The sequence below is a fragment of the Ammodytes marinus genome (assembly GCF_949987685.1).
Source record: "Ammodytes marinus genome assembly, contig: scaffold_53, whole genome shotgun sequence".
Classification (NCBI taxonomy): Eukaryota; Metazoa; Chordata; class Actinopteri; order Uranoscopiformes; family Ammodytidae; genus Ammodytes; species Ammodytes marinus.
In genome coordinates this window covers 16,704-32,500 of record NW_027648320.1, presented here as the reverse complement: position 1 = coordinate 32,500, position 15,797 = coordinate 16,704, and the positions used below count along the sequence as shown (strand labels likewise).

Genomic DNA, 15,797 nt, shown 5'->3' with positions numbered 1-15,797 from the left:
GTATATGATTATAATCAATATCCTTTCTGAAATGTTCTGTGTACAGGTTATAGGATAACTAGGACTTGAAGGTGAAGTGACGAGCAAAACAGGCCTAAAAAAATACAAAGTTCTTATCGTTACCGAATTTATATATTGCTGTTTAAAATATAAATGCGGTGGAATTTTATTTTATGGTGAGAAATAAAGACTGAACAAACTTCCTGTTTCCGTCTGACAGAGGCGAGGGCTTGCCAAAGTTGCACCGTTGTTATACCCTCGCCCTTAATGATCGAGTGGCACTCCACGGCCGCGAGTGTGACTCCACAGCGAGTGACACTCGCTCACGGAGTGGGAGTGCCTAGGGAGTCATTTGGGATTGGGCCATAGTGTGTCAATTGTGCATTCACCTTGATTGTAGCGCCACCTAGTGGCGAGTCAGTGTACTTTTCTGTTACTGTTTGTGTACAGATCAGCGGTTTGTACTGGCCCTGCAAGTCGCATGTCAAAAAGTGTCACAACTGTGGAACCAATTGAATCTGTATTAGTCCAGCAAGGTTCATTGTGAAAAGCTTTACATTGTAAGCTGCAATGTGAGAGTCAGTGTTAGGGTCGCTATCTGACGCCCATGAAACTAACTCCAAGTATTAGCCTCAGCCCTACGACTATACCCACACAAGTATTTGCTGCTGGGATGAAACAGATTTTTTGGGGGGTGCTTTTCAATGCAAGCCAGTCAATTTGTGGGCTATTTACATTGACTTCCATTATTTCTCTGAGGGTTAGGGTAGGGTCGCTATCTCCCATTTGGACAGTCCTAATTCCAAAAGACTTACTCTACTTACTAAAATCAGTCCTATGACTATACCCACTAAAGTGTTTTAAGCTTGGATAAACAGAAACAGAATTTGAGAAGGGCTGCTTTTCACAGCAAGCCAGTCCATTTTTGTATTTATTTACATTGAATTCCATTCATTTTCTATAGGGTTAGGGTAGGGTCACTATCGCCCACTAGGAAAGTCCTAAGTCCATGAAACTTACCCCGCCTATTGGCATCAGCCCTACAACTATACCCACCAAAGCATTTGATTCAGGGATGAACAGAAACGGATTATGAGGGGGAGCAAGCCAGTCCACCTTTCAGCTATTTACATTGAATTCCATTCATTTAGTTGAGGGTTAGGGTTGTTTAAAAAAATAAATATTAATAATCCCTTCTCACTTTGTCTTAGTTTGACCGTCTCTTAGGGAAAGTCCCCGGTATGGCCAGCGATGGTATGCTGTGAGATTAACTTCTCGTGTTTGTGGCGCCCCCTTGTGTAGTTATGTTAGAAAACTGTTGGACTATCTTCAACCCAATAAGACAAACATACTGTATCTCTTAAGATTGTTCTTCATACGCTGAATAGTTTTGGATTTATGAGGACCTTTGAGCCAGGTTGTAACACCCCAAATGCGTTTTCTTTGCTGTAGCGCCACCTAGTGGTGTGCATGTTTAAGTGTTTTGTATGCATAGAGTGCAGGGGTCTGTACTCGCCCTGCTAGTTGGTTTATCACACAGACTTACGGTTAGGGCTGTGGAGCCACGTTTACGCAGAGATAAATGTATACTGTATATTATAAATCTGTTCAAAATCAATAGGGTTCCCTGCCCAGCTGGGCTTGGGAACCGCGTTGCTCTGCATAATGCATACATAATACATAATACATAATACAAAAGTAAATACATATAAAACAGACTCAATGGAAAGTGTAATAGATATATTTTAATTTTGTTGAATCATCACAAAAATAAAAATAGTAATCAGCTTTAAGTGTGGTTGATTTCACACTGTTTATACGAATTGATTGATTAATAACATGGATTATAATTCTTCAAACCAAATGAATTAATTCTGTTTGCAGATTCAAACTTTACTGGTTACATGGACGTTTAATACAATGAATGGATCAGATCGTAAAATGCCCAAATCTGGGGCGCTCCGGTGGTGTGGTGGATAGAGCACGTACCATATTGGCTCCAGCCTTCGTTGCAGTGGTCGCGGGTTCACATCCGACCCGTGGACCTTTACTGCAGGTCATCTCCCCTCTCTCTGTCTCTCTCTCTCTCTCTCTCTCTCTCTCTCTCTCTCTCTCTCTCTCTCTCTGTCTCCCCATTTCACCTCTGTACTTTCTAATAAAGATTGAAAATGCCAAAAAAAGTGAGTTGTTCCTGACTTTCATTACAATTCCTCCAATAATACTTAAATATCAAATAGTTTGAGTTCAAATTAAAAATGTTGTATCCGACGAGGTCCAGTTAGTGAGCATGCTCAGAACAACATAGCCAGAAAGTAATCGGCTTTAATCATTTACATGGAAATATTTTACTAACCCTACTATTTTATTCAGATTAATGACTTTATATGGAACGGTTTGATTAGCTTTGGTCTTGACGAAAATGTTTTTAATCTGAATATAAGTGTCCATGTGTGAATGTGACTGACTGCTGTATATTTGTGGTGGTCTGAGGGGCCGTGGGCGCTGAATGGCAGCCACGCTTCCATCACCGGTATGACTGTGTGTGAATGAAGTGAACCTGGAACCCTGTAAAGCGCTTTGAGTGCCCAGAAAAGCGCTATATAAATCCAATCCATTATTAATATTATTATTATTCATGTAAACCCGTCTAGTGATTATATCTGGTTACGTTGATCAGCGTTGATTTTCTGTTAATGATTAAAATGAAAAAAGTAAAAAGCCGCGACGTCGTCTTCTGCTCCTCAAAACCCTGAAGACACAAACACAGAAAAACATTTATTCATCAGAACATAAAGGCCATGGCTGTGTTCCAATCCCCATACTTTCTACTATTTAGTATGGTAGAAAAAAGATTTAGGATGTCCAGATTATTGTGGCCGGATTTAGTATGGTTAGAAATACCCGGAAGTCTACTAGATCCTGCGAGATTATAAGTGTTAAAAATCAGCGTCCTATTTGGGCGATTCTGACCCACAATCCAGTGCGCACCATAAGTGATGTCACATCAATGGAGCCCCAGTAAGAAAACAAACAGGGATGAGACGGATATAAAAGCAAGGAGGAGATCAAGGCGCCATGTTATGATGAAATAAACAAGTAAAAGTATGTCCCACTTGTAGCATACTGCATCCTAACCAGATTCTTTTAATGGTCAGATGTAGTATGTAGGAGATGAAAAGGAAAGAGTATGCGATTTGGAACGCAGGGCTTGTTTCAATGAAGAACAGATTTGTTTAAATAACAGAAAATACTCACAGCTGATTGGTCCGACAGCAGCAGCAGGCTGGTCGGAGGAGGCCCTACCCCAGAACTGAAAACAGAAAAGAAGTTTTTGTAACATTTTTTTTATTTAAAGCATTTGTGCATATCTCTTGACATCTATACGCAATAACGAACTGCTTCAATTTCAATTTTCAATTATTATTATTTTTTTTACAAGCATATTATAACAGGGAAAGAAGAAGGGAAAAAAACACAAAAAAATAGGAAAAATTAAACTATCCATCTGCTCACCCCTTTACCTTCCCATCGAGGCCTACGTGTGATTTTTATGTTTATGTTCAAATTATTTGTTGATCAAGAAACAAAATAAAAGGTGAGACCCCCTGTGTGTGTGTGTGTGTGTGTGTGTGTGTGTGTGTGTGTGTGTGTGTGTGTGTGTGTGTGTGTGTGTGTGTGTGTGTGTGTGTGTAAAAAATAGATCAAACCCCTGGTTCACAAATGAACTTTCCGACTTATTTTCTGAGAGAAATAAAGCCTGGTTTCTAGCTAGACGCTCTGGAGAAAATTAAAATTGGACTGTTTTTAGACAACTCGGAAATAGATGCAAAAAAATGGTTGGGAAAGCCAAATCTGACTATTATCTTGATTTAATCTCCAACTGCTATTCAAACCCTACTATTTAGGAAGTTTACCCCCTTGATTTATCTGGTCGGTGTCATTTTACCCTTAAGATGGGGTAAAGTGAGACACAAGAAAACAATCATATTTTCCCTGCCGTTCATTCTGAATCATTTCTGATAATTTCCATTGATGGGAAAAATCCTGAATTAATGGGAAATGTGTAAATTTGACTGATAAATCATTTTAGCTCACTTCACCCCACTCTCCCCTATGCATAGACATTTACCTTCACAAGTAACGCCAGCGTCTTCATGATGTCCACAGTTGTGTGTGCCTAGTCCCGGATGTGCACACTCTGTTAGTGATGACTCAGTTCCTGAACACTGAACATTATCTAGCCAGATTTGTCCACTTCCCTGTCCAAAATGTGCAAGTGTTGGAGCCTCCACAGCCCTGCCACAGCCCATCTGTCTACAGACCACTTCAGCATCACTCAGCCCCCAGTGGTCGCCACACACTGTCCCCCACTGGCCGTCATGGAAGACTTCCACTCTGCCAGAGCAGTTACTGCTGGAGCCGACCAGCCTCACTCTAGAACCTGTTGGTGTTGGAAAAAAGTAATGCCTTAAATGTATAATTCCTTATCACACTGGAAGAAAATACCTATTATGTTTGGTACAAATCGGAGTAAAGATAGGCTACTTGTGATGAAAATGTAGCTTTTTATTGGACACAAATACAACCATTCTGTAAGATATCAAATTAGTGCTTTGATACTTTCTCAGGTCATATATGATTAAAACCAACTGCACTGTGCTTACTGTAGGGGAGAACGAGCTAATGTGAGACATCGAGTAATGTGAGACACCCCCTGTATCTAGGTAACAGATCACATTTTTGGTCATGTGAGCATTATGTTTTCAAGCCCCTCCCATTTCCCCTTGGCCATGAGGGAGAGGACCTCATGGTGATGATGTAAGCATGTTTTTTTTCACAAAAATATTATTTTTGCATGTAAAAGTACATTTTCTTGTCAGTGGAGATGCCATTCTGAAATGGTAGTACCATTTTACAAAAGTGGCATGCCACTAATATTAATGGTATTTACCATTCCCTACTGGCCCCTACCGTTTTCCCACTGACATGCCACTCATATCCTGTGGTATTTGCCAGTTCATACTGGCAAATACTACTCGATCCAGCTGCAGAATCATTTTGATACCAACAAATATATGATTGGCAATACATGATGGAAGCTTACATTAACAATGTCAAAAGTGTGAAAACTAAAATTCAAGTAAAATAAATAAGAAACAATTTAATGAAGATGGAGGATTTTAATGATTTTATGACAATTTTATGCTTTGTAAGGTAGGCTACTGTTATTAGTATAAATGGCAGGTGACAGTGGCACACAAATAATACAAAAAGGTTTATGACACTGAATCAGTGTTAAACGATAGGAACCTGTAGGCCTACTTTGATAAAATATAGTGAAAAAATTCTAAATGTCTAGTCAAAGAAACAGTCCGGCCGGGGGCGCGAACTCGGGTCCACTGTTTCAAAAACAAACTCCCTACCGGCTGAGCTAAGCGAGCACTGGGCAAATAGTATCACCCCCTGCTATATATAGCAACCTGCCTCTGTAGTCAGGGCTAATTCTCTGTTATCGACCTGCTCAGGAGGCTATGCTATCTACCGTGACCGGAGCAAGTCCGACTGTTTTATAAAGCATCTGTCATTTCAAAAGCAACAACAAACAGATCGCACATATCCTTACAACGGAAAGGACCAGAGACATGAATAATCCATTTATTTACGGCGTTATGTTGTTATATAGTTTGAATAAAGACAACTATATTTAGCTTTACCTGCCTCTGCCGTAAAGGCAATACCTGTCGTGAAATTATAGGGGGGAGGCGGGGCGTGCCGGTCGCAGAATACCACTTTTGGACTGGTATTACCGTTTACTGAACGGCTCAAGCCATGGTATAGCAGTGGTCGCCGTGGTACTGCCAAATGCCGGAAAACGATCTCGGCGTCTCTCTAAATTTTACTGATAAATCATTTTAGCTCACGTCACCCCACTCTCCCCTATGTATAGACATTTACCTTCACAAGTAACGCCAGCGTCTTCATGATGTCCACAGTTGTGTGTGCCTAGTCCCGGATGTGCACACTCTGTTAGTGATGACTCAGTTCCTGAACACTGAACATTATCTAGCCAGATTTGTCCACTTCCCCGTCCGAAATGTGCACTTCCTGGAGCCTCCACAGCCTTGCCACAGCCCATCTGTCTACAGACCACTTCAGCCTCACTCAGCCTCCAGATGTCGTCACACACTGTCCCCCACTGGCCGTCATGGAAGACTTCCACTCTGCCAGAGCAGTTACTGCTGGAGCCGACCAGCCTCACTGAATAACCTGTTGGTGTTGGAAAAAAGTAATGCCTTAAATGTATAATTCCTTATCACACTGGAAGAAAATACCTATTATGTTTGGTACAAATCGGAGTAAAGATAGGCTACTTGTGATGAAAATGTAGCTTTTTATTGGACACAAATACAACCATTCTATAAGATATCAAATTAGTGCTTTGATACTTTCTCAGGTCATATGTGATGAAAACCAACTGCACTGTGCTTACTGTAGGGGAGAACGAGCTAATGTGAGACATCGGGTAATGTGAGACACCCCCTGTATCTAGGTAACGGATCACATTTTTGGTCATGTGAGCATTATGTTTTCAAGCCCCTCCCATTTCCCCTTGGCCATGAGGGAGAGGACCTCATGGTGATGTTGTAAGCATGTTTCTTTTCACAAAAATATTATTTTTGCATGTAAAAGTACATTTTCTTGCTGTCAACTTTATCAACTGCTGTGCCAAAGAAAATTGATTCAGGTAGAAAAACTTAGATCATACTGTACATGTTGACGAGGTAACAACATATGAAACCATGTGATGATGCTAACTGAAGATTAGCCTGAATTGCTACGAGAGGTAGTTTTTTCTCAGATTGTTGGGTAAAGTGAGACAAATGCTGTGGGGTAAAGTGAGACAGTATCTGTGCCCTCTTTTAATGAATCCATCATATTTAAGGTAGCAAGGAGACTAGTTTGAATAGAGACACTGCGGTCCAGAGGTGGTGGTTGAATGGTTGAAGGGGTGTTAGCAAGGGCATGGTTTGACAAGCTGTTTCTGATTGCCTTTGCTCTGACCCCCAGACACTAAACTGGCTCTAAGGGTCCTGTGTTCTGACCCCCAGACTGTGTTTTAATCTAACTGGTTCAATCTGTCATTTGAATGTTAATTAACACATTATGAATTATATGTTGTATTTGATCAGAGTAACTTTCAAGTTTTTATGAAAAAAAACATGCTTGATTGACCGAACCCCATGATTCTGTTACTAGTCCAACATTAGTTCTGGAATATTTGGTTTTCAAGCTAGCTGTCAGGATTCTAACTGTTACAACATGTGTTGTTATTGTAGTTTCAGAGTGGAAAAAGTAAGTGGATCAATTTACCCCCTTGATTTCTCTGGTCTGTCTCAGTTTACCCCTAAGCTGGGGTAAAGTGAGAGACAAGAAAACTTTTTTTAAAACAACCATATTTTCACTGCCCTTCATCCTGAATACATTCTGATAATTTCCATTGATGGGAAACATCCTAAATTAATGGGAAATATGTACATTTTACTGATAAATCATTTTAGCTCACTTCACCCCACTCTCCCCTATGTATAGACATTTACCTTCACAAGTAACACCAGCGTCTTCAAAGTGTTTACAGTTGTGTGTGCCTAGTCCCGGATGTGCACAGTCTGTTAGCGATGACTCAGTTCCTGAACACTGAACATTATCTAGCCAGATTTGTCCACTTCCCCGTCCAAAATGTGCAAGTGTTGGAGCCTCCACAGCCTTGCCACAGCCCACCTGTCGACAGACCACTTCAGCATCTCTCAGCCCCCAGTCGTCGTCACACACTGTCCCCCACTGGCCGTCATGGAAGACTTCCACTCTGCCAGAGCAGCTTGTGGGGCCGACCAGCCTCACTCTAGAACCTGTTGGTGTTGGAAAAAAGTAATGCCTTAAATGTATAATTCCTTATCACACTGGAAGAAAATACCTATTATGTTTGGTACAAATCGGAGTAAAGATAGGCTACTTGTGATGAAAATGTAGCTTTTTGTCGGACACAAATACAACCATTCTGTAAGATATCAAATTAGTGCTTTGATACTTTCTCAGGTCATATGTGATGAAAACCAACTGCACTGTGCTTACTGTAGGGGAGAACGAGCTAATGTGAGACATCGGGTAATGTGAGACACCCCCTGTATCTAAGCAATGGATCACATTTATGGTCATGTGAGCATTATGTTTTCAAGCCCCTCCCATTTCCCCTTGGCCATGAGGGAGAGGACCTCATGGTGATGTGGTAAGCATGTTTTTTTCACAAAAATATTATTTTTGCATGTAAAAGTACATTTTCTTGCTGTCAACTTAATCAACTGTTGTGCCAAAGAAAATTGATTCAGGTAGAAAAACTTAGATCATACATGTTGATGAAGTACCAACATATGAAACCATGTGATGATGATAACTGAAGATTAGCCTGAATTGCTACGAGAGGTAGTTTTTTCTCAGATTGTAGGGTAAAGTGAGACAAATGCTGTGGGGTAAAGTGAGACAGTATCTGTGCCCTCTTTTAATGAATCCATCATATTTTAGGTAGCAAGGAGATTAGTTTGAATAGAGACACTGCGGTCCAGAGGTGGGGGTTGAATGGTTGAAGGGGTGTCAGCAAGGGCATGGTTTGACAAGCTGTTTCTGATTGCCTTTGCTCTGACCCCCAGACACTAAACTGGCTCTAAGGGTCCTGTGTTCTGACCCCCAGACTGTGTTTTAATCTAACTGGTTCAATCTGTCATTTGAATGTTAATTAACACATTATGAATTATATGTTGTATTTGATCAGAGTAACTTTCAAGTTTTTATGAAAAAAAACATGCTTGATTGACCGAACCCCATGATTCTGTTACTAGTCCGACATTAGTTCTGGAATATGTGGTTTTCAAGCTAGCTGTCAGGATTCTAACTGTTACTAAATGTGTTGTTATGGTAGTTTCAGAGTGGAAAAAGTAAGTGAATCAGTTTACCCCCTTGATTTCGCTAGTCTGTCTCAGTTTACCCAAGAAAACTTTTTTTTAAAACAACCATATTTTCACTGCCCTTTGTCCTGAATACATTCTGATAATGTCCATTGCTAGGATACATCCTGAATTAATTGGAAATGTGTAAATTTTACTGATAAATCAGTTTAGCTCGCTTAGAGGAAAATGTACATTACGCAAATGTAAAAAGTGTCTCACATTACCCCGTTCTCCCCTACACCACACTCTTTTTGTGTAAAAACCATCATGGTAAACCATGTGGAATGGTGGATGTTTCATGGTAACTCAGACTGACCTTCACACCTCCAGACGGTGCCATTGCTCACACAGGTCTGAGCTGCAGTGCAGGTGTTACACACAGGTGTCTTTGTGTTGACATCTGATGAGGAGCAGAAAACAAATGAGTCCACTAGAGAATCTGACGGTACCAAAGGTCTGAATTATCCTTAAGACATGATCATCTCCTGATACAATAAGGATTCCATTCACTGTCAGTCTGAAGAACTTATAACTTTGTGCTTCAGCAGCTGAAGCCTCTGGATCTTGATCTTATCTTTTGGCTAAACTTTGATACCAGAGTGTGACGGCATAGAAGGAACTTCTTGCTTACCTGCACAGTATGCTAGAGCGCAGATTTTGGGCTTTATGAACTTGTAGACGTAGTAGTTTCCTGGGCAGGCTTTCACATGGATTGGGTTTTCCTTGAACTGGCAGCAGTCTCTCGTATAGCTGCCACAGACCTGGGCCTTGATGATGCCTGCAGAGAGCAGTGGGTGGGGCGTCTGCAGCCACAGTGGAGCATCAGTCCCACACATGCCTTCCTCAATGCAACTCTCTGGCATCTGAACGCTGCTGTTACCGAGGAACAGACGGTACCAGCCCTGCCAGACATAGGGTGTGACCCTGTAGACTGAGTATTGGTCGCAGTGATAAGGCGGCGCACTGACGTCTGTGGCTCTCCAGGCGTCGTCTAGCGGCGTGTAGTGATCACACGGGTCCATGCAGCGAGATGTGCCGTTCACCAGGAGGCAGTCCTGACCAGAAGGGCACTGTGTGCCGCCGCAGGAAAACGTCACAGAGCCGGGTGGGGCCGGTTGTGAATCAACCTACATGGAGAAAACCAAAAGAGAAAAAAAAATGTTTATAGTGACATGGGACAAAACCCATCTGTACACCCTGGCTTTTCCTCCCCATTAACTATCTTACCTCTGCACTACTATCTTTGTTTATATGTGGATGTATGGGCTTTATGTCTTTTATTTTGGTTATTGTTATTTTACCTTCATTGTTTACCTACTGAATGCACTATCTATTGAGCGACCACCAGTACGGTTTCAGAAGCAATATGTCCACCTCAATGGCAGTGATGGAGCTGGTTGAAGGGATATCTACTGCAATAGACAACAGGGAATATACAGTTGGGGTTTTTATCGACCTAAAGAAGGCTTTCGACTAGTGGTGGGCTGATAACGGCGTTAACGTGCTGCGTTAACGCCAGACTCTTATCGGCGATAAAAAAAATATCGCCGTTAATCTCTTGATCCTCTTATTTTAGCGCGGATGTATACCTGGCCGAATTGCACTGTAGTGCACGAGTCAGAACGAGTCCGACTTCGCACCTGTGTAGCCTACCACATCAAACGTAACGTGCTGACATGGATGCAGCTAGGAAGCCGCCGGGTTTGCTTCAGGGAAAATGTATTTTTAAGAAGCTTCCCAATGGAAACCTCGACAAGACCAAGGTTGTTTGCACCTTGTGCAATGCGGAATTGGTTTACTGTAGGAGTTCTAACAGTCTGTGCTCTCGGAAGCGGCCGGGGCATGCGTGTGTGCAATGGGAGAGCTTTGTGTGGAGAGAAAAAAAAGAGGCAAGGGAAATCGCCAAAGCCAATGCATAGCCTCGACTCATTAAAGGTTGAAAATCACTGAATTACACAACATGTAGGCTAGCCTATGGCTTAAGGCTATGGAAATCATTATGGAAACAATATTTTTTTTTATCAGTGATAGCTCAGCTGATCTCGTTGCTATAGAGACCACGTCCGTCCGCTTTGTTTGACAACTGACAGAGCTGCCAAGTCTCACCCTTTTGGCCGTGAGACACACTCATATCAACCAGCTCACACTCTCACACGCTAGCCTACAACTCAAATTTCTCACGCGGAGAAGTTAATCCCCAAAATAACGATTGTTTTGCGGGACTTTTATTTTGACAGTCTTATATTGAAAAGCTAACGGACATGAGTTCCGTGACATCCTCTTTCTGCACGCAAGTTAACTTGATGCATTAGGTGTGCACCTGCACAGGAGATGAGCCCCTGGTCTGATGCGCCACCTGGCTTGAGAAACACGTTCTCAAAGACTTACTTTGAGTCATTATTTAGGGAGCACACACATATTATGAATGAATTCAAATGAGACATTTTAATCTAGATTCATTCCAAAATTAATCTAGATTAATCTAGATTAAAAAAATTAATCTATGCCCACCTCTACTTTCGACACAATTGACCATGGTATACTCTTGGAAAAAATGGAAAGATATGGTGTAAGAGGCATTGCTCATAACTGGCTTAAAAGTTACCTCGATGATAGAGACCAATATGTGCATATGTATAATGTAGACTCTGACTTGCAAAAAGTAACGCATGGGGTCCCACAGGGCTCTGTGCTGGGTCCTAAACTTTTTATTATGTACATTAATGATTTATGTGACGTCTCGAAATTACTAAAGTGTGTTTTGTTTGCGGATGACACCAGTTTGCACTGCTCTGGAAAAGACCTTGAGCAGCTCCTGGATGCAGTGGAAAACGAATTAACAATTCTAAAGAAGTGGTTTGACATTAATAAGCTGTCTTTGAACCTAAAAAAAACAAAATGTATTATCTTTGGCAATAAGAAAATTAATGAACAGGCTAAACTTATGATTAATGATGTTGAAATTGAGCGTGTAAATGAAAATATTTTTTTGGGAACCATAATCGATAATAAACTTAACTGGAAACCACAGATAAATAATATAAAATCAAAAATATCAAAAACCATTGCAATATTGTATAAAATGAAAAATATTTAAAATCAGAACTCACTATATATATTGTATTGCTCCCTCATTCTTCCTTACATCACTTACTGTGTTGAGGTATGGGGTAACGCATATAAAACAAACATCAACCAAATTTTTTTACTGCAGAAAAAAGCCTTAAGAATTGTAAATCATGCTAACTATTATGCATCAACAAATCCTCTTTTCATTAAACTCCACGCCTTGAAATTAGAAGATCTAGCTGTCCTTAGAACGGCAGTTGTAATGTACAAGGCACATCACAGAACACTTCCGCACTGCATCCAGGAGATGTTTGGGGCTAGAGATGGTCACTACCAATTAAGAGGCGCACATATGTTTAGAAGTGCAGGGGCAAGAACGGACACCAAGAGTAGGTGCATTTCCGTTAAAGGTATCAACCTATGGAACCAATTGGACTGTGAACTAAAAACGTGCAACTCTATTAAAAAATTCAAAAGGAATTTCAAAACCAAGGTAATAGAAAGATATAAAGCGTCATTATGACTTTGTTTTTGCTTTGTTTTAGTTTTTTGTTGTTTTTCTTTTTTTCGAATTATTATATTGTATTATGTGTTGTGTTATATTATGTTATCTTATCTTATGTTGTATTCATGGTAAATAATGTTTATAGTATATTATATTCATATTTATGGTATATTTATAATATTGTGTCATCTTATGTTAGATTGTATTATGTTATATTGTATCTTATTATATTATATTATGTTTTGTTATGTTATGCTATGTTGTGTAAGCGTAGAAAATGATATATTTTAGAGGTTAAAATATGAATATATATATTATATTTTTAGTGTATTATATATATAGTATTATATTATGTTATATTGTATTATGTCATATTGTATCTTGTTGTATTGTATTATATTATATTATGTATTTGCAGAGAGTTATATATTTGTAAACGTTAAAAAAAATATATATATATATATATAGTATATATACAGTATATGTATTTTTCTTTTATATATATAATTAATAATGGTAAATGAAGGTGTTAATAATGAACTTACTATTATTGTAAAAAGGGTCGGCATAATAAGCCTCGGCTTCAGCCTAGACCTTTTCGGCCATTATTTTTTTTTTTTTTTTTTTTTTTTTTTTTTTATTGATCGCATGTGATGTGCTTTGATGGACCGAAATAAATATTTTTACTACTACTACTACTACTATGTACAGCACTTTGGACAGTGCAAACTGTCATAAATGTGCTTTTATAAATACATTTTACTTACTTACTTACTTATAACTCACCTAGGCCCTTTGGCACAAATCACCCCAACTCCAGAAATTTGGATAATAAGCATGATGCAGCAGTTTAGGGCTGACATCGTGCTAACTGTATAGACTCAAAGTGTAGCATACTAAAGCACTAAAACATGTGTCAAATGTTTTCAAACTTGTCTATAATTGTTCCGATACAATAATAAAAAAACCTTGATCATGGAAATTTTACTTTGAAAGGCAAAACACAGTTTTTTTTAGCTTAAATGTGCTTATATCTTATTCCTTGTGTCTCCCTTCTTTACAGGATGAGTCAAATGGATGGCTCTTCTTAAATATGTGTTCACATTTCCAATTTCTTCCATGGTTTTCTAATTGACCCATATAGATTCATGTTAGATCGTATGTTATGTTAAAAAAAGGATGGGGGTGTCCGTGGCGCAGTGGGCAAGGGCGCCCCCTCCGACCCAAAACACAAAGCAAGAGTGGAGAAGAAATGGTGAGCGGACAAACACATTAACGTTTCACAGTGGCCCAGCCAGAGTCCATTTTTGTGTCAAAGTTAGTATATTTTTTTTCCTAAAAAAAAAAAAATATGATATAATAGATGCAGATTGGATTTTCTTAAGTGGAATAACTAGAGTCTAGGACATATGAATGATTTACACTAACATTTATTTTGATGCATGTTTAGTTTTTGCGCGTGCTCAGTTGCAAATAAATAGTTACACAGGAGACCCTAATGGCCACAAGAAGCCACTCCCAATTAACTGCCATAAAAACACTATACAATAATGTTTTTTTTTACTCTTTTTTTATAAACCATTTACCCCACTTGAGCTCTTTACATACATATTTAATATTCATTGATTTTTCATTGTTTTTAACCCTTTTCAGGCTAGTTTTTGTGATGAAATTACACTTTTTTTATATATAAAAATGATAATAGCTGAACCCTTTTCATACAATAGATGCAAAGTGGATTTTTTTTGTGTGGATTTTTACGAGATAGGATCTATTAATGATCAACAAAAAGATTGACATTCTTGCATTTTTTGTTTTTGAGAAAAAACACCATTCATATCACAAAAAACATAAATCGATCAGTAGAACAAGCTAGAATAGATATGCAGCTAAAAGGTGCTGTTTTGGGGCTTTCAGGTGGCTTCTCACCCAGCATGCACAAAAGTTCACTGGCACTCTCCCAAAACTGTGTGTGTATGTGTGTGTGTGTGTGTGTGCGTGCGTGCGTGCGTATGTGCGTGCGTGCGTGCGTGCGTGCGTGCGTGCGTGCGTGCGTGCGTGCGTGCGTGAGTGAGTGAGTGAGTGAGTGAGTGAGTGAGTGAGTGAGTTTGTGTGTGAGCATGAGTGAGTGAGTACACAGTTTTGGGAGTGTCAATGAACTTTTGTGCATGCTTGGTGAGCAGCCACCTGAAAGCCCCAAAATAGCACCTTTTAGCTGCATATATATGGAAGCACACAAAGACACACACATACGCACACACACACACACACACACACACACAATAATTTCACAACAAACACGCAGACACAACCCTTAGGTATCCATATGGATCCTAATCTTTCTTGTGTTGCTTATGTATACTGTAGGTCTGCAACTCTAAAAAATGACGAAAATTATAAAAAATCATGTGTTTTTCTTGTTTTGTTTTAGGGAGCATTTTGACTTATCAGTAAAAGCTGAAGTAAATGAATAATTCAGCTAAGTGGGGGTAAAAGGTGTAATGTTGGTGTCTTAGGTTTGGGTTGCATGCCTAATAACCTCACATTTACATTTCCCTGTCAACATGGCTATGGTTTGAAAAAGATAAAAAGATAGGTTTTTACCCATTTTAATGCTTTCAAATTGAGCCATTTTTTACATACAAGTTTGGGTGTTTGAAGTTTGGCTGTCTGTACACACACACAAACCATAATTTCTCAATATCTACATACTATACAACACACACTGGTATCCCTACCAACACATCAACACCATTTAGGTTGAAATATTTTTTGACATTGACCTTTGGGGGGCAACAATATTGCAGGACTGACATCCAGGAAAACAGCCTGTCATTCCACCCCATGCAAATTATACCTAAAGGGCACCAACTAGTAGTTGGGGTGAAAATCACAAATTTTGATGCCTTTTGTCAAGGATGAAAGCACAAAATAATGGAAAAATTTATTTTATGCTGCTTTGTCAGCAGGATCAAATTTGGAAAAATAGGCCGTTTTGAATGGAAGTCAATGGGGGCCAAAAATGGTCTTAGGGTCTTCTGTGTAACTAAAAAATGTCCTGCCTTTATTATAGGTGCTATGAAGTTGCTGAGTAGAAATTCAGAAATTATCTGCATACAAATTAACCCTGGCCAAAATGTATTAGGCTAACATAAGCACAGCTAAAGTTATTCAAAAAACAAAACAAAAAAAGGCCAAAAGGCAGAAAATGGTCCCAGTGGTGC

General features: G+C 39.5%; 1 protein-coding gene across 1 annotated transcript; it reads right to left on the bottom strand.

Annotated features, from left to right (window-relative positions):
* Positions 1 to 4,091: 4,091 nt before the first annotated feature.
* LOC307270766 (scavenger receptor cysteine-rich domain-containing group B protein-like) lies at positions 4,092 to 9,299 on the bottom strand (the record flags this gene model as incomplete). The annotated part of the gene is made up of 4 exons (XM_080054648.1): positions 4,092 to 4,441; positions 5,956 to 6,267; positions 7,599 to 7,907; positions 9,224 to 9,299. 4 exons carry the CDS (start codon positions 9,297 to 9,299, stop codon positions 4,092 to 4,094), a joined length of 1,047 nt encoding a protein of 348 aa, XP_079910774.1.
* Between the last annotated feature and the right edge of the window lie 6,498 nt (positions 9,300 to 15,797).